Source organism: Dromiciops gliroides, chromosome 4, assembly GCF_019393635.1.
Source record: "Dromiciops gliroides isolate mDroGli1 chromosome 4, mDroGli1.pri, whole genome shotgun sequence".
NCBI classification, from domain to species: Eukaryota; Metazoa; Chordata; class Mammalia; order Microbiotheria; family Microbiotheriidae; genus Dromiciops; species Dromiciops gliroides.
The window spans coordinates 364,810,463-364,829,875 of record NC_057864.1 but is presented as its reverse complement, the minus strand read 5'-3'; the positions used below and the strand labels follow the sequence as shown (position 1 = coordinate 364,829,875).

At 37.0% G+C, this 19,413-nt stretch overlaps 1 protein-coding gene across 1 annotated transcript in view; it reads right to left on the bottom strand.

Annotated features, from left to right (window-relative positions):
* Window positions 1-19,413, bottom strand: part of LAMA2 (laminin subunit alpha 2) — an 804,877-nt gene that overhangs the window by 99,220 nt on the left and 686,244 nt on the right. The window contains 1 exon segment of the mRNA XM_044002871.1: window positions 12,536-12,638. Coding sequence (XP_043858806.1) covers window positions 12,536-12,638 — 103 coding nt within the window.

The window sequence follows — 19,413 nt, the reverse complement described above, 5'->3', positions numbered from 1 at the left end:
ATTCATTCATTCACCCATCTATCCCCAGAGTCCCCATGTCAGGATTTCTAAAAATTAATGGATAACAGTACCACCTACCTCCTCGACGGTGTTTGGATCCAATGAGATTGTGCTTAAAATGCTTTCTAAACCTTAAAACACTAAACAAATCAAGCTATTATTATTTCTATATAAAAATTGCAAAAATCCTAAATAGGCAACTCAAATAACGGCCTATGCTTAAACTATTTTTCGAATGGGGAAAGCTTTTTGGGGGGTAAAAAAACTGTTGATGTTTATTTATTTTGGGGGTAGACCTAGTATTTCATTAAGTGTAAAGGACCATGAATGAGAAGCAGATCGACACATTCTCTAAAATGTATAGACTTAGTTGCTTGGGGCTCTGAGAAGTTAAAAGATTTACTTAAGGTCACACAGACCTTGTATAAGAGACAGGGCTTGAACCCAGGGCTTTTTGACACTGAGAGCAGCTCTCCAGCCACTACTCAGCATTTCCTCTTTAATCATCAAGAAGGTTGAGAATTATCTGGGAGAAAGATATCTCAATTGTATCCCTTACTTAGGTTTATTAGGGATTGAAAAGGGAAACTCATTCAAATATTAATTTCATTTAAATTCACTTAAATTTTCATATAAACTTCTAAAATTTTATTTAATAAACAAAAGTCTATTTCCTTTGAGATTCTTAAACTTTTGTTCCTCCAAATGAATTTCATTATTATTTTTTCTAGTTCTTTAAAAGAATACTTTGGTTGATTGTTTGGTGACGCACTAAATTAAGTAAATTAGTTTAGATAATATTGTCATTTTTATTATATTGAGGTCTATTCATATGAACTTTAAAAAAGTACTGTAGGAAGCTAGCCTTCAATGAATTCTAATTCTATTGTGTCATCAAGGCATGGGAGTGATCTTGTAGTCTTTTTTATGGGGGGGGGCAATGACGTTTAAGTGATTTGCCCAGGGTCACACAGCTAGTAAGTGTCAAATGTCTGAGTCTGGATTTGAATTCAGGTCCTTCTGAATCCAGGGCCGGTGCTTTATCCACTGTGCCACCTAGCTGCCCACTGTGTTCCTGTATTCTTGAAGACTAGTATAATAGAATATAATCTCTGCTGAATCCTATGAATCTGGAAAGCTTTTGAATATGGGTTTACTGTGTCATCTAAGGACCAGGCTAGCTGATTATCAGAGTTGTATACTAGTTTATATATTTTCCAGTCGTAGAAATTAATGAAGATGCTCTACTATGAAGAGAGGGTTGCAATCATAATTGATAAAGGGAATATCCACATGGTTAAAATCATGTATCTTATAGGTATTAAAGTATGACGGGTATGTAATTTAAAATACCTACCTTTTATACTATTTGTTTCTATGATGTGTTTAAATATATTTATTCATGTTTTTCCCCTCTACCCAATTACAGTTTAAGGTATAGAATGAAATCGGCCAAGTTTCCTTTATGATCCCTCCCAATCCTTAATGCTCTGCTCATGATATACATGTGAATATTAATTACTAACCTATCACAAAATAAAAGGCTTTGATGATTTTTATCTTTCTCCTTGGCTTGGGAATGTTGGATTAATATTTGTGACCTAAACCTAAAAGTCTTCATGAATACCAGTATCAGAAATATTACATAAAAATAAATTAATAAATAGATAATAAGATAGGAAAGACTTCTAAGTAGTAAACAGTGAGAAAGAAACAAGTTGGTGGTTAGAATAACATGAACTGAGATCTCAGTAAAACCTCTTGGTAAACTTATGGGATACTATAAAATATTTATGTCTACATTGCTCATCTTTTATGCATTTCAGTGTGCTTTTGAAAATGCTTCTTTAGTACTTCAAAGGGCCTGTGATTTCATCAATGTTGTTATTCCTTCTGTGGATACAAATTTCAATCTATCCCTGCATTGCCCCTAGTATAGTGTTGGACACATGGTGGGAAATGATTGTTGACTAAATGACTTATTCTGTGAGAATTTTGTCCATGGTCTCTTATAAATCCACTCTGTGTATTTGAAAGTCTTCCTCTAGGTCTTTTCTATTTTTTGTGGTTACCTTTGTAGCACACAGGCTGTCCATTTACTATTCCTTACTCTTGTCACCTAACCTGTCTACCATCTAGTTCCTCAATAGTATCTCACATTTCTTACACAAAAGTCATCACTGAAATATATTTCAGCCTAATTGTACCCACTATATGTCTCACCACTGCCTTTCTGGTTTCTTCTAACTTTGATTCTTTAGAGTTTGCAGTATTCCAAGATTATCAACTATGTAACATTGCCAGGAAAAAATAATGGCGTTAATAATTAAATTCTACAGGCATTTATTAATCACCTACTATGTACCAGATATTGTCCTAGTTTCTGGAGATACATGACCAAAATGAAACCGCTCTTATTCTCAAGAAATTCATATTCTATTGGAGGAAACAACATGCACACAAATAAGTAGGATGAAGGAACACCATTAATTGGATAAACTCATTAAAAGTCTCTTATAAGATGTGGTACTGGAGCCCAGCCTTAAGGGATTCTAAGAATTCTTAGAGGAAAAAAGTAGAGAGAATATTCTAAGTCTTGGAGTAAACCAGTTCAGAAACATGGAGACAGGAGATGGAATATGCCAGGGAGTATCTCAAGATCATTAAAGGCACTGTATAACTTCCTAAATACACTCCAAATTCCTCTCTTTTTCCTATTTAACTATATGCTCAACTCACTATCAGTCTGCAATGCTCAAATCAGATAAGTATATGTGTGTGTGTGTGTGTGTGTGTGTGAAAATTTGGGTATGTGGAGATGGATTGATCTATCTATCTATATCTATCCATCATCTATCTATCTATCTATCTATCTATCTATCTATCTATCTATCTATCTATCTATCTATCTATCTATCTATCTATCTATCTATCTATCTCCACATACACAAATTCATCAGGCTCATCTTCTAGCTGCATGTCATCATGTAGGCAAATGACATTTTTCATCTGTTTTGTTTTTCCTATATGGGTTAGTAGTCCATTCCAACTGAAAGTTTTGATACTTGATTCAATCATTACACTATTATCTGCAAAATAGGTATTTGCAAGTTAAAAGGCCAATTTCCCCAGAGTCTTTTTTGGTGTCCCATTGGCATCATATGATGTGCAAATGGGAAGTGGTAGGAGAGAATAATGTCTCTTCAGACTCCACTTAGATATGTGCCAGAATTGTGACAACTGAACCTTTAATGTGGAAATGCTCCACCCTGAGCAAGGTAGAGCAGACCTTGGCAGTAGCACTGGAGTGTGAATTACATTCCCTAGTCAGGGAAGGAGGAAAGCTCATTTGCTATTGGTTACTGTCAGTTAAGGACCAATCACCCATTTTGTATTGGCAAATAAAAATATGAATCTGGGAGAAGATGAGCAGTGACTTTCTTTTTTTCTCTATAATAGGGAAACTATACTTCTATTCCTTCAACAAATGAGCATCTGCTATTAATTGAACTCAGCTACTTATTAGTTTCAGTACAAGTCATTGAGAGTTGGGGAATAATTTCTCCTTTTATCTATGCATAAATTTGGGTTAGGAGGAGAACAGGAAACCACAACTTCTTAGATTTGGATAAGGGCACTGAGTCTGTTAATGGCTACTTTTACTTAAGGGGCATTAGGGATTGATTTTGTCAATTTAATACAATGCAATTCAAAACTTTAACAACCACCTGGGTACATAGAGGTTTTTTTCTTTTAAATGTAGTCTTTATCTATAACAAACTTACAATCATGTAGGAAAGGTGTGAGAGGAATATCATATATACACAAATAGCCATGATAGGAATTAGAGCAAAATGCAGATTGTTGTTGTTCATCCTATGTTCTCAAAGAAGACCAATAACATCAGGGGTGTGATGTCTTGACTTGAGAGTGAATTGGATTTAAGTGAAGCAGAGCTGTGCAAAGTTATTAGCCTTACTCTCTCCTCTGGAGTCATCAGAGTCCAGTGGCAAGACATAGGTCAGCATGACTGGTAGTGGCCCCCAAAGTGAGTAAGGAAGAAAATAGTACAGAGGGAGAAGAAAAGACCCAGGACAGCGACCTGTGGGTCACTCAAGATTAGTAGGCCAAGACTTCTATAGGATGAAGATCCTGCAAAGGAGACTGAGGAGTTGTCAGTCAGACAGGAGGAGATGCAGAGGAGAGTAGTGTCATAAAAGTGCAGAGAAGACAGAATATCCTGGAAAAAATGGTGATCGAAAGTGTTAAATATCACAGAAACATCAAGAATAATGAAGACTTAACAGGATCATTAAATTCAACCAAGAGATCATTGGTAACTTTGTAAAAAAGCAGTTTGACCTGAAGCATGATGATGGAAACCAGAATGCAGAGGATTTAGAAGACGGTGAAAGGGGAAGAAGTGGAAGGATTGAGTATAGGTGGCTTTCTTACAGAGTTGAGCCATAGTAGGGAGGAAAGATATATAGGATGCTAGCCAGTGGGGTTGGTAAGATAAGGAAACTCCTGCCACCAATGTAGGCTAGTACCTTTTCCGTAAATCATAAATGAGTTGCCCAGGGCACTGAGAGGTTAGGTAACTTGTCCAAGATCGTCCAGCCAGTAAGTGTTGGAAGTAAGCCTTTAAACTAAGTCTTGATGTTAAGGCTATATATGTACCATACCAAAGTGGTTTGGTAATTATCCTGGAATGTTTGACTAGTTTTCAATAAATTTAGACTCTATATTTTCTTATTTTTTTTTATGCCACTAGGTCCAGAAATTAGGCTTGTTAATTTCCCTTTTATGTTTTCAAATCATTGTGCTTTCAGTCCTCACTTTTCAACTGAATAAGTATAGCATCAGGCTCATTTTTATGGATTTTAATAAGTTTTGGTCTCTCTGGACTCCTTAAATTTGAATATTCAAACTCTACCTAGTTAATTTTTTCTTTAGATTCCTCAAATGCATTTTTAATTGTTTTCTTAATACAAATAGGGTACAAATAAATGCCCTGAGGGAGTCTTCCATTCACACAAGGGAAATTCTTAGAAGTGCTATTAATTTTAAGAGACCTGATTAAATGGAACTTACCACCAAATTACCATTTAGACATTATTTTGCATCGAACATTTTCATTATAGTTTTTAGTTGTATGAACTACGTGCATAGACTTCATATTATATCTGACTGTGCCTCTACCATTCTACTGAAACAATTCTTTCCAAGGTCATTAGTGAGCTCCTTGCTACATCATATGATTTTCCCCCCTCCCCCTCCGCCCTTCTTTATCTTTCTTAACTTCTCTCTACCATTTAAGATGCTAGATCGATCAGCTCTTCCTCCTTGATAGTCTGTATTCAATTGTTAAATATGATATGACATTCTTTCTGGTTCCCCTCTAACTTCTCTCACTGTTCTTTCTCTGCATCCTTTTGTTGATTCCTTATGCTCCTTCCAAACCTTAAACAATGATATCCTCTAAAGATCTGCCCTTGTTTCTTTTATCTTCTATCAACTCTCTTCATGATATTCTACACTTCTCCATCTTCAATTATCACTTCTATGAAGTTGAGTACAAAATCAATATTTCAAACCCGAACCTCTACCCAGAACTCCAGTCTAATAATCCCAACTGCCTGCTTGACATCTCTACTTAGATATCCTACCAGGAGCTAAAACTTAACAGCTCTAAAGCTGAGCTCATCTCCCCATCAAAAACTCCCCTTCCTCTGACATCTCTGTTTCTTTTGATAGTACCACCATTCTCCAAGTCATGTACTTCCTGCTGAAGAAGCTTCAGTGGCTCCCATTTGCCCCTAGTACAAAATTCAAAATCTCTGTTTGGCATTTAAAGTCCTCACTAATATGGCTCCAACCTATATTTCTAGGCTCATCTCATATTTCTTTCTTTCACACACATTATATTTCTTTTTTTCCTTTTTTCCTTTTTTTTTGGGGGGGGGTAATGAGGGTTAAGTGACTTGCCCAGCTAGCTGCTCACACAGCTAGTAAGTATCAAATGTCTGAGGCCAAATTTGAACTCAGGTCCTCTTGAATCTAGGGCCAGTGCGCCACCTTGCTGCCCCCTCCCCCAGTATATTTCAAACAAACTGACTCAGTTGTTTCTCAAACATACTATACCACGTTCCACCTCAACAGCTTTGAATGGTCTGCCCTCCTGACCAGCCTTATTATTCAATCCTCTCAGAATTTTTAGCTTCCTGCATTATAAGATCATCATTTTGGGACTGGAAGGGATGTTGGAGGTTAACAAGGTCAAATCCCTCATTTTACGGATGAACAAGATGAGGTTGAGTGAAGTTAAGCAACTTGCTCAAGGAGTAAATGTCTGAGGCAGGATTTGAACACAGGTCTTTCTGGTTGAAAGGCCAGCACTTTATCCACTGAACAGCCTAGCTTGCCTCTGGGGCTTTTGATGATCGCTTACCCTACCCCATCCCCTGCCATTTTTTTTTTTTACTTTGATTATCTTTAACTTTGAACATGTTTTAACTCCACTTCCCCTACAGAACATAATGTCCTTGAGGTCAGGTTTCAGTTTTGCTTTGTAGTTACAGTGTGTAGCATTGTACCTTGCACAATGGTAGTTGTCTAAAAATGCTTGTTTAGTGGATTAAACTGAATCTTTGTCTGTTCCCTCTTCCAATCCCAGACATACAGTTAGTTGCCAAATCCTGTCAATTTTACCTCAACAATATTTTTCATCTCTTCTTTTCAACTTCCAGTGCTCTCCTGTTCACACTTTTATTTCTTCTGATCTATGCACTCTCTGCAAATAATCTATTTTCTAATCCATCCTTCAGAGCATTGTCCAAAGTTTAACAAATAAAGTGAAAATTAATTCTGTAGAGGCCACTTAAGGGCCTCTGCAATTGAGCTATAAATGTCTTTCTAGCTTTATCTCATACTGCTTTCCTTCAAAGAATCTACATTCCTTCCGCTCTGACTGTATTATTGTCTATTACTGTTTTCATTGTGCTATCACATATCTCTGTCTTTGCTCACCTGTACTCTATTTTTGAATGAACTTTCCATTTCTACTCTAGCTCCATCTATTAAAGTCCCTTCTTGCAGAGCTCACATACAATTATGTGTATGTATATGAATATGATATTCATATTTCTATGTATTTCTCTGTCCTAGGATAGTCTTTGGATAGCAGCCATGCAATGAGTCTTTCCAGCTTCAAAATACCTGCCTGAGCTTCCATCCTTTTGGCAGAACTTCTGAGAGACCAAGGCCATTTCCAAAGGGTTTTAATTACCTCTCTGGGTCTGGGATTCCTAACCTTTGTGTGTGTGTGTGTGTGTGTGTGTGTGGGGTGGGTGAGAGAGAGAGAGAGAGAGATGGATATCTGGGCAATCATGTATAGCTTATGACCCCCTTCTTAGAATCATCTTTTTAAAAGCATAAAATAAAATATATAGGATTACAGAGGATACCAATTATATTGAAATTCAATTATCAGTCTATTAAAATATCTAAGTTTATAGACCTGAGATTAAGAAGCCCTGGTCTAGACAATTAAAAGACTTCATTTGCAGAAAATTAAGCTGAAAAATTAACATACCTCTCCTACCCTACACACTTCTCATGAATTTGGTTCCAGAATTCAACAACCATTAAATACCATGACCTGCCAAGAGGGGTCCATGACACAAAAATGTTAGGAACCCGAGACCCAGAGAGTTCATTAAAACTTTTTGGAGGTCATTTCGGGTTCTCAAAACATCTACTAGAAGACTGAAGGCTCAGCTATGTCCTACCAAGCTGGTAGGGCTCACTGTATGGCTATGATCCAACAGAGTCAGGCATTGTACTAGGGTAATGAGTATAGAACAGTAAAAAGAAATAACTATTGGCCTGAGTCCTAGAAGTAAGGAAAGGGGAAGGAGATGGCTACAATAGATGCACACATAAATAAATTCAAAGCAATGTGAGGAGGATGAGAACATTTGAAGTATTGGAGAAATAGGGTTAGAATTTCCAAAGGAGGTGACCTAGAATCCCAAGACAGTCCACCTGGGGCCCTGTTTAATGCTTTGGTCAGACTGAAGACAGCAACAAGTTCCATAGCTGTTTCTGAATATGTTTTCAACTCAAAAGGAGACATTGATTTACCCCCTAATTCTCAATTGCCAATCTGTACCAGGTCTTCCATCTATTAGCACAATGATATTATACCATTATGACATTCAATCAGGGAAGTATATATTAGCTCCAGATCTTAAATTCACAAAAAAGGCAAATTTATTTTTAACAGATGTATAGTCAAAAATTAAAAAGCAAGACAAATTGCTGCTGGCAAGGTCAGGCTCCCTCAAGGCAAGAAGAATATATAAATGGCAGGCAGCAGCACAAACTCACTCTTGTCAGCAGCTTATGAAATAAGTCACCAGAAAGCAAAGCATAAGATGTAGGGTACATGCTTTCCTGCCATTTTTATTCTTTTTAAGAGGGAGGGAGGGAGGGAAGGAAGGAGGAGGAGGAGGATGAAGATGAGGGAGAGAGAGGGGGGAGGGAGAGGAAGAGAAGGAGAGAGAGGAAGAGAGAGAGAGGAAGAGATAGAGTTAGAGAGAAAGAGATGACTAAATCTCCATTTTAATAGCTGCTGTCAAGAGTTCTGCTCTGTAGGGCCTATTTCAGCAGTTTTCAGGGGTAATATATGGCATTTTCCTGATTAACAACCATTTTATAACTCGTGTAATTGGCCACAAATCAGAAAGATGTCATAATGTAGCAAGAAAACAGTCTCATCTCCATCAGAGCCTTGGCTATGCTTCTTGGAGGATATATGAATTGAGGAGTTGCTAGGTTTTCATTATTTTAACTAGTACACTACCCGAAGTGCAAAAAGAAAAATGCAAAATGAATGATCACTCTGGTCTCCTTTCCCTTTATAGAATTGGCCAGTATCAGACCCATTTTCTGGAAGACCACCAGGATAAACTGAATTTTGGAAAGACTTTGGAGCAAAGCAGCAATTTAACCCTAACATTCTCTGTGGACCTTTATAATGTTGATGCTGAGATCCAGTAGAGATGTATGTGTGGAAGTGTGGGGGTAGGGGTCGAGCTGGGGGAAGAAGAGAGAGATGTAAAGAGTGACTCTAAAGTGATGAGATTAATTCTACAATTAAGTAGGGAAAAGCACTTTAAAGCCTGGCCTTGTATATGATAGGCTTTCCAAGTCATTATGTAAACAGGGAACATAAATTCACATGTGGCATAAACAAATTTCTGGTCAAGTAAGGCATTTTGTAATGGGATTTTACTGTACTAGCTCCATCTCCAAAGGGATAGAAGTATATAATAGCCATATTAGCCTCAGCTGGAGATAAGAATGACTAATTCAGACCCTACCAGACTGGAAGGATTGTGATTCTAAGTAGATGAAGAAATGAAAAGCTGCATGGAATGGGGACCATTCACAGAACACTGAAACACATGAATGGAAAAGCTCAGTGTTCAAACCACTTTAGGCACAAGCAGTGTGTCTAAGTGCAGATGGAGGCACTTAGGATTTTAACATCTTTTACTTTGATTGATTTAGTCCTTGCTGAAGCCTAGAAATGCTTTGTAGGGCGTCTGACAGAGACACAAAATTAATGTTGAAAATTTTAGATAATAATAGGGAGACTTATTTGGTTTAACCTGAAGTTAACACACATGCTGCCTAACACTCAATTATGTTTTGGTAGCTGTTCTGGAATGCTGGGTGCTTTATTGATTATGCTAATTTTGATTTGATTGCTTTGTGGCAGGTGGTGTTATTGCCTGGTGGGTGATTCTGCACTTTAATATCTTGTGTCGATCAATATTGGAATAGGTCGGATTAATTCAGTGCTCAAATGCTGAATAAAGCCGAACTGTGAATGAATTGATACTGGAATATGTTAAATTGATTTTGAGCATTAATATCTTTGTCAGGTGTAATATTCGCAATGTATAGTTGTATCACACTGAAGTCAATCTAGTTGATGAGATCAGAGATCCAAAGCTGGAAAGGACCTCGAGGTCAGCTGATAGAGTCCTTCCCCAGAAGAGGAAACTGAGAACAAGGGCAGGTTGAGATGTGCATACTCACATGGATTAGTTAACTTTTGTTAACATTTACAAAATTAATTATATTAAAGAAGTAAAGGACTTGTGTTTCAAATTCCTGTATGAAGCCATTCTAGGTCACATCAAACTTTAGGTTAACCTTTAAGTGTCATTTATACCTCATTGTAAATAGGTTTTGGTTTCAAAGAGGGAACTGTAGACATTTCAACATTATATACTTTGGGAAAGTTAAGTAAGTATATTGGGAGAATTCAAATATTAGAAAATTACAATTCTCTGCATTGAAAATTTTGCATCAACATTAAAATGACATGATCTTTAATTTTTCTCTAGACTGAAATCCACTGGGAAGCTTTGGTCATTTAGGAAAATAGATTGGAATAGCATATATTTTTAGGCTGACGTTCTCTGGGGTTGCATCTGTTTGGACCAGATGCATGCCTTATGTACAGTCTAGGCTGAGCTTGGATTTTCAGTGTGGAATTCGAATGAGGCATTCTCTCATTTTTATAGGCGTGAACTCCTGAGGGTAATAAAGTTTTCTTAAAGGATTTCAATAGATATTTTATAGGGTCGAGTTTAAAGATATAGACATAATGGACTCCAACTCACCCTTCACAATTCAGCAGATACTAATCACCTATTGCCTCTCTAATCTTTTTGTCCATAGATGGCAGTTACATTGTACCAAAAACGTTTTTGGATCTGGCCAATACTTTAAGGTGGCTACAGAGAGAAATGCTTGAAAGACATTCTGCAAACTGTTCTGCTATAGAATCAATCAGACTTAATATATTTCAGATAGATGCATGATATTTCAAACCAGGGTCCTCTAATGTACTGTTCTTATCAGAGTAACTCCATTTCATATTATACTGATATGTAAGCCTAAGGCAGGCTGGCTGGCTGGCTGGCTGGCTGGCTGGCTCTCTCTCTCTCTCTCTCTCTCTCTCTCTCTCTCTCTCTCTCTCGGTAAGGGAATTGGGGTTAAGTGACTTGCCCAAGGTCACACAGCTAGTAAGTATCAAGTGTCTGAGGCTGGATTTGAACTCAGGTCCTCCGGACTCCAGGGCTGGTGCTCTATCTACTGTGCTACCTAGTTGTCCCTCAAGGCTCTTTAAAAAAAAAAATTTTTGTGGGGCAATGAGGGTTAAGTGACTTGTCCAGGGTCACACAGCTAGTGTCAAGTGTCTGAAGCCAGATTTGAACTCAAGTCCTTCTGAATCCAGGGCCAGTGTTTTGTCCACTACATCCCCTAAATGGCCCCTTCACGACTCTTCTAACATTAGACTTGCTTGTTTCTCATTTGTCTCTGTGTTCTCTGACATGTTTACTGTCAAAATAAAAAGTTCAACTACTTTCAGAACCAATGGAATGACAGACATTCTCTTAGACTTGATGCTTTATCAATAAAAGCAGTGGTTTCCTTTAAATCCTAGGCTGTTTATAATTTTTGGTGGTGAATAACAACTATGATGTATGGCTATGAAAAAATACAACTGTTAACAGTTTTTAGGTATTTAAACAAGCCAATAAACAAATTTGGGAAGGAAATATGTAATATTCTACAAATTGCTGTTTAGGAAAACAGAACTAATACAAAATACCAAGAGAAAGGTAGATGTCACACCATTCAGTGATTTTATAGTCTTAAATTCAATCTGAATTTTTAAAAATGCTCTTTGAATAAGAAAAAAAAGTAGGTTAAAAATAAATACTTTCCAAAAATTCTGAAGCACTCTTTGGGAAGTGTGCAATAATAACAAAGTTGAAAGTTTCAGGCAGGCAATTATGCCCCACCTGCCAAAATGTCTCATCTGGCTGTAATTGCCTTGGTCATTTTTCATTTTCATTTCTTAAGCTAAAGTATAATATTGATTCCCACTGTTAAAAACTTATCCTACCTCATCTGGAAATAGGCAAAGTGACTTGAGAGATTATGTTTATAAGGAATGATAGGATCTCTCTCACATCATAGAAGCAAGAATACATAATTATGGTTTATGACATGTAAAGTATTTAGAGATTTGGGGAGGAAAGATGCTCTGGATAGGAGATCATAGTATTGACATTTAGTTAAGCACATATCAAAAGAACTAAAAATATTCCATTTCTTAAATGAATGAAAGTGGAAAGAGAGAATGGTATCATGGATAGGAATCCAAGCTCAGAATCAAGAAGACCTGGGTTCAAGTCTCACCTTTGAACACATACTGGGTGTGCAACCTTGGCCAAGTTATATCACCTCTTGGTATCCTAAGCAACTTGCTAAGACTAGAAATTGCAGGATAAATACAGATCTATATGGCTAGGGGGAATTTCTTCACTGGTAGTTCTGAATCCTAACATAATGTTAGGTCCAATCTGAAAATATCAATGAAGGTAAGTTCTTCCACCAAATGTAACCACAGTTAAACTTTATCTTATAAAAGAAATGTCATGCTTACCTTTAACATCATTTGCTAGCCTCTTAGCTTCATTAAGAACTCTGAAGCTTTTCTGAAGAGAACCCTTGGCATCATCCTTTAACGAACCCTGAGGACCAGATGCCTACGGACAAAAGAAAGAGTATTATGTACCAAAAATATTCATTTTCCTTTGGTCTAAGATGAATGGTTTGCCATCATAAAAATAGAGTTAAATCATGGAAATATCAAGCAATAGTCAATAAGTTCCTAATTGTCTGCCATTACTCCTATAAGATGAAATGAACAAAAATGTTATTGCTTTATGAATTTAATGCATCTTATAAGACCATTTTACAGATAATAATCCAATTAAAATAGATAGACAAAGTAATTTATGAGTAAATTAGGAACAAAGAATAGAAATGACTTTAATAACCTTAATATGCTTTTCTCATCCCAATTATCTTAATTTTCTACATAACTAAAATAATAGTGCAATGCCAGATGCATCCCAGAGAGCAAAGAGATATAGCAACAAATATTCCCAGAATATCTAGTACCAGTCTAGGAGTATTGTTGGCCAAGACCATCAGTGAGATCTGCTATTTGGTTGAGGAATAGGTAAAGGAACACAACTGTGGGAAAGAGACAGTTTTTATAGAAATAGTTGGCAACTGCTAATTACCCATCATCCATTCACTATGTTGGTTGAATCCTGTGTTTATGTGTGAGCTTAGAGTCATTACTGAGTGAATGAACAAAGAATGAGATGTGCAAATGATGGCATGCCATGGGTCATCTGAGTCCATTTGGAATTAAGGTAAGGAAGGACATGTATCTAAGTTTGGGCTGTTTGAGCAGATACCAGTTAGTGAGAGTGGTCACTAGGTGGTATAGTGGATAGAGTACTTGATCTGGAATTAGGCAGACTTGAGTTCAAATCTTGCCAGACACTAACTTGCTGTGTGACCTCAGGCAAGTCACTTAACCTCTCTCAGTCTCAGTTTCCTTATCTGGAAAATGAGGATAATGTGTTCTGGGATCATTGTGAGGACCAAATGAAATAACATATCTTAAGTGCTTTGCCAATCTTAAAGTGCTATATAAATGTCTGCTATAATGATAGTGGCGGTGGTGAGGATGGTAATCATGATGGGTGTCTTGGTACTTGTCTTCATGGTCCTGTGAGGGGCATAGGGAGCTGGGTTCTAGGCAGTGGTATGCTAGTAAATATTTAACACCTGGTTATTCAAGGGAAAAATGTGCACAGGACACATACAATATTTTTCCCATCACTTTCTTAAGTTTAGACAATCAACCCAAAAACCCAACAACAATTGAGTCCTTATTTGTAGCATTTGCTGAGGTATAAATGCTGATACTGAAAAATCTAACAATTGGCTCTCTGGAGACATTTTGAGCTGGTTCTATGGTCAGGCCTGCCTGGACTGATGTGACCCCAGTGTGACAGTATGGGTTGAGGGCAGAGTGTACCAAGCTCTGCCTCTAAGCTAAGGTATTAAGTCACAGGTCTTCTGATTTGTTCTGGTACTGGCCAGATTAATATCTCCAATATGAAGGTTTATTCCTATATTCTGTTGGTCATATCAAGTCTCACTTAGAATAGACAGTTTTGTTGTCTTCAGTCATTGGGGGGGAAAAGGCTCTTTATTTTTCTTTTCTTTCTTTTTTTTCACAAAGCTGTGAATCCATGGAGCAGCTAGGAAGAGCAGTGGATAGAGTGCTGGGTATGAAGTCAGGAGAACCTGAGTTCAAATCTAACCTCAGACACTTACTACCTATGTGACCCTAGGCAAGTCACCTAACTCTGCCTCAGTTTCCTCATCTGTAAAATGAGCTGGAGAAGGAAATGACAAACCACTCCAGTATCTCTCCCAAGAAAACCCCAAATGGGGTTACAAAGGGTCAGACACAACTGAAAACAATGGAACAACAATAAAAGTTAATCCATGAATACAAAACTAAAAGTTTCTTGGTGGCAAATTTGAATCAAACCATAAAGGTCTAGCTACACAGATTCTATTTTAAAATAAAAATTAGATAAAAATGAAACAAAGATAATTGGGGAGAATACAAAAGAAGAGCTTTGAAACATGTATACCACAAATTTTCAAGCTGATTTTTCCTGGACAGCTTGTTCTGCAAATCCTTCATACCAAGAAACAAGCAAATAGCCTCTTATGTATAAATTTTAAATTACAATCATTTCTAGTTTGTAAAAAATGTTCCAGAATTCTAAACCCATATTGTTCAAGTTCTGAATCCAAAAGGAGAAGCAATATAGTGTTGTGGATAGAGATCTGGTCTTGGAGGCTAGAGAACCTCTGACAAATCCTGGTTGAATTAACAAATTTCTTCATCATATAATCTCTTAGGGCCCCAGGAAATTCTCTAAGATTGTACATGATAGGAGATCTACATCTGCTGAGGGAGTTTTTACAAGTTAGTTTGAACTAATGAAATCATAGGTCTGGACCCAAAACAAAACAAAACAGTAAATGAACTGAACTCAGGTTATCCCAGATGGGACACTCTACTGAAAAGATTGCTGGAGAGTCACTATCAGGTTCTATCAATCTCATCTTTTGCATCTTAAGTCAGAACAAGTTGCAGAATTAAGCATTTTGGTAATTAAATTCTACACTAAAATGGAGAGGAGAAACACAGTTAAATCAATTAATCCTACACAAGTTTCAGAACTGTTGGACTCGTGATTTTATGAAATCAGAGTACATATTGAAAAAAGAGTAGCTAGGTGGCACAGTGCATAGAGCACACAGCCTGGAGTCAGAAAGACCTGAGAATAAATTGGGCCTCAGATACTTACAAGCTGTATGACCCTGGGCAAGTTGATTAACCCTATTTGCCTCAGTTTTCTCATGTGTAAAATGAGCTAGAGAAGGAAATGTCAAACCACTCCAGTAACTTTGCCAAGGAAACCCCAAATGGGGTCACAAAGAGTCAGACATGACTAAAACGACTAAGCAACACAACAATAAATTGGAGAATAAACAAGTAACAATATAGAAAGAATGATGGTGGCGGTGGTGAGGATGGTAATCATGATAGGTGTCTCCCTTCCTTCCTTCATTCCTACTTCTTTCCTTCCTTCCTTCTTCTTCCTTCCTCCCTCCCTACTGTCCTCCCTCCCTTCCTTCCTTCCTGGAGGATGAGGAAAATTCCTTTTGGAGCTGACAATTAAGCCGAGAACCTTGAAGGGACCTAAGGATTCTGTGAAGCAGAAGTGAAAGGGGTGAGTAACCTAGATATGAGGGATAGACTGGGCAAAGAAATGGAAGTGGAAATTTGTATGGGAAAACATAAGTACATCAGTTTGGCTGAAACACAGAGTGCTGAAGAGGAATTAATATGATATCACAAGCCCTCAAATATGGTAGGCAAGAATCCTATCACTGAACCCCCCCCCCAAGTGAAATGACTTATTCTGGAGGTCTGACATGGAGTTTCTAACAATCCTTGGTCCTCCCATGGAGACTCACTGGAGAGAGAGTGTTTCTCATCTGCCCATTATTCCTATCAGTGCTGGGAGGCCATAAACCCAAATTCCTCTTCCACAAGGCAAATCTTCAAAGACTGACTTATAGGGTCATCTTTTTCCCAAGTACTTCCCCTCTGCTATCTTTAGTTCCTTAGAATGATCCTCATAGGATATAATCTCAAATGGGCTATTCATAGGTGAATTTCTCTAGGCCCTTTACTCATAATCCATTTACTACTAGTAAAGACACAATTCTCACAAGCTTACTGATATGTTCTCCCTGTCCATACCAGCTTAGTAGCAATCAATTAAAATGATCGTGGAGATGGACAAACTAGTAGATGCTTGTTCAGTAATAGCAGCAAGGAGAGTTCACAGTCTGATGATATCAAGAGACAACTATCTCCATTTCCTCCCTCCTCAAAAGACTATACATAAGGATTAAAGAATGCAATGACATGAAGTCATTTAATGTCTGGGTCTTAAAGTTGAGTTCTTTGGGCTGGATTTGTGGAATATTATCACAAAGTGTGAGAACTGATTTGTATAATGATGTCCTGAATCATCAAAAATGTTAAATTATGTTCCATATGACTGTTGAAGACTATAAATTGCAAAGCAATCTGCATGGGAAGGAAGAATTTTCCTCATTAAGTGTTGCCTAGTCTGATGAAATGACAGATTTCCAGCCATCCACAAAAGGAAAAAAAAGCCTCTGTTTAAGAAGCCCGGGAAGCATGTGATGCATTTGAGAAAGAGTTCAATCACAAACTGCTGAAATGAGATAAGTTTTGATGCTGGAAGCAATAAGCTTCAGTTATATGGCAAATGTACTTACACCAAAGATTTCATTCATTCCCTTGCTCTTCTGGATAAATGGGACATTATCAAACAAGCAAGCAGGCAGGGATACAACAACTATTTATTGTGTTCCAGGAACTGTGTTACATACTAGGCACGCAAACCCCGAAATGAAACCTGCCCATGAGGGGTTTATATTTTACTGAGCACTCTGAACTGAGGTTATGATAGATCCTGATTCTAGCTCCACTCATCAAATCAGCAAGTTTCACTTAAAATAGGAAATGTTTCTATCCCAGTTCTTTGAGTAGGTTGAAGCAATTCTTTGGGGAATGATGGCTGGAGCATTTTCTATGTTGGTCCTTTCATCTTAAAAGACTTGAAAATTATATTATTCCTTTGAATTCTTCTAGCCAACAAATTAATAAGGCCATAATGCTTCAAAAGGAGCATTTTAAGATCAACGGTTACAAAAGTGTTGGTGACATGTATCTTATAAGTAACTGATGTTAGTTGGATGGAGCTGTTTCGATCTATTGTAATTTTGAGTTTCCTTTTTAACACGACTTGGTGTCACTGAAGGACATCACTAATCTCAGGGATAGTGAAGAAGCACCTAAGAGTATACTTTTTTCTCCTAGTTAATTATAGTTCATACATATTCATAAATAGAGTATCTAAGTCTGTGGGCAATGTTTATAGCTTATGCATCATATAAATTAAGCTACTGGTGCTAGAATAGAATTCTTTTTCAACATTTTTTAGCTGTTTTATCAGAAAGCTCTGTTGTAATGAGGATGTGCAGAAATAACTTTAGGAATTTTTTTCTTGTACATTTGGCATAGTAATTAATAGAAATCTGTACATTTTGTCATGGGAAAGGATGAGTAATCTGTTATCACTATTCTATATTATAATCATTACATATATATGTATAATATACTTACATGTGTACATGTTGTCTTCCTCATTAAAATATAAGCTCCCTCAGGGCTGGGATTATTTTACTTTTGTCTTGCATCACCAGTTCTTAGCATAAGGCCAGGTTCAGAGTACGTACTTAATAATTGCTTTTTGATTGATTGATTCAACCAATAATGTTCTCTTAAACAATTTATGAGTCGAGGAAATGATTTTAGATTTTTAATTAAAAAGCATCTTTATCACTCTCATGTGCTAGAAATAGTGTTGTATTTGTAGGCAGGGGTCTTGGGTTCTAATCTTGCCTATAATATGTATATGTGATCTTGGGTGATCTGCTTTAATTCTTTGGGCTTCAGTTTCTTCATTTATAAAATTAAATAGTTGGGTTAAATGATCTCTAAGTTCTCTTCTTGTTTTCAATCTATGATCCCTTGATGATCACTAGTATTATTATTTTGGGGATACTGGTTCTGACTATATTGTTTTAATCTTCTTTCTGAATGTTCCCTTGGCAATGTCTTTCCTAGAAAATGTATTCATTATTAGGGATTGTCATTAATATTCACAGAAAGTGTGGGTTCTAAGGAGATGTTGGATGATGTTTTTTAGGAAGGAAGAGCAATTTAAAAATCATTGACATGGTCTCTGACCTTCTTCATTTATGCTCTGTTCAGCAAATAACTTATTCTAGAAAACGAGTCTGGCATTTTCCCACTATAGTTAGTGTGCCAAAAGAATATGCAATTTAGATTATTTCATATTTAAATCCTATATAAAGGAAACTGTTCAAGTATATAGAATAACACACACATATATGCAAGTGATTAGCTTCTCTGTTTCTATCAAGGACAGTTCAGAGGAAATTGACTTAAATTTTGGCAGGAAGTAGCAAGGCTGAAACTTGGGAAAAATCTCTAAACCAAAAGAACTTTTTGACTGAGTTGTGAAAAAGCAAAATGCATTTGTCCGATGAGATGGTATTCTTCTTCTGATATTTTAAAGCATGCAATTTCAATGATAATATTGACCACTAATAATCTCTTAATTAGTAAATATGATGGTCTTTTTCTGTCTTTATCCTTTTGACTTCGTTTTTTGGCTTTTGTCATTTCTGACCACATGTATTCTTCATGGATACTTTCTCATCCCTTGGCTTCTGTGAGACTACCCTCTCCTAGTTATCCTCCTACATATCTGATTGATTCTTTACAGTCTCCTCAGATTAACCACCAGCTTTCTCCTGCCCCTTAGAGCCAATCAGTCATCTATGATTCTTCATTGTTCCCTGCCCTCCTTATATCCAACCAGGTGCCAAGTTTGTCAATTATTACACCCCCAAATTTCTTCCATCCATTTCCTTCTCTCCATTAACAAAACAACCAACATAGACTACTGCAGTATACCTCTAACTGGTTTTCCTGCTTCCAGTCTTCACTCTTGAAAATCTGACCTTCACAGAGCTGCCAAATAATCATCCTACAACACAAGTCTGTTACTCTTCTGTTTACATAACAACAGCAACAACAACCCCAAAATACAACCCTTTAGTAGATTTACATTTCCTCTAGAATAAAATAAGATTTCTAAGCTTAGCATTTAAAACATTCCTTTTTTCTAGGCTTATTTAACACTACTCCCCTTCTTGTTGTCTATGTAGATTCTCTCTCAAAGC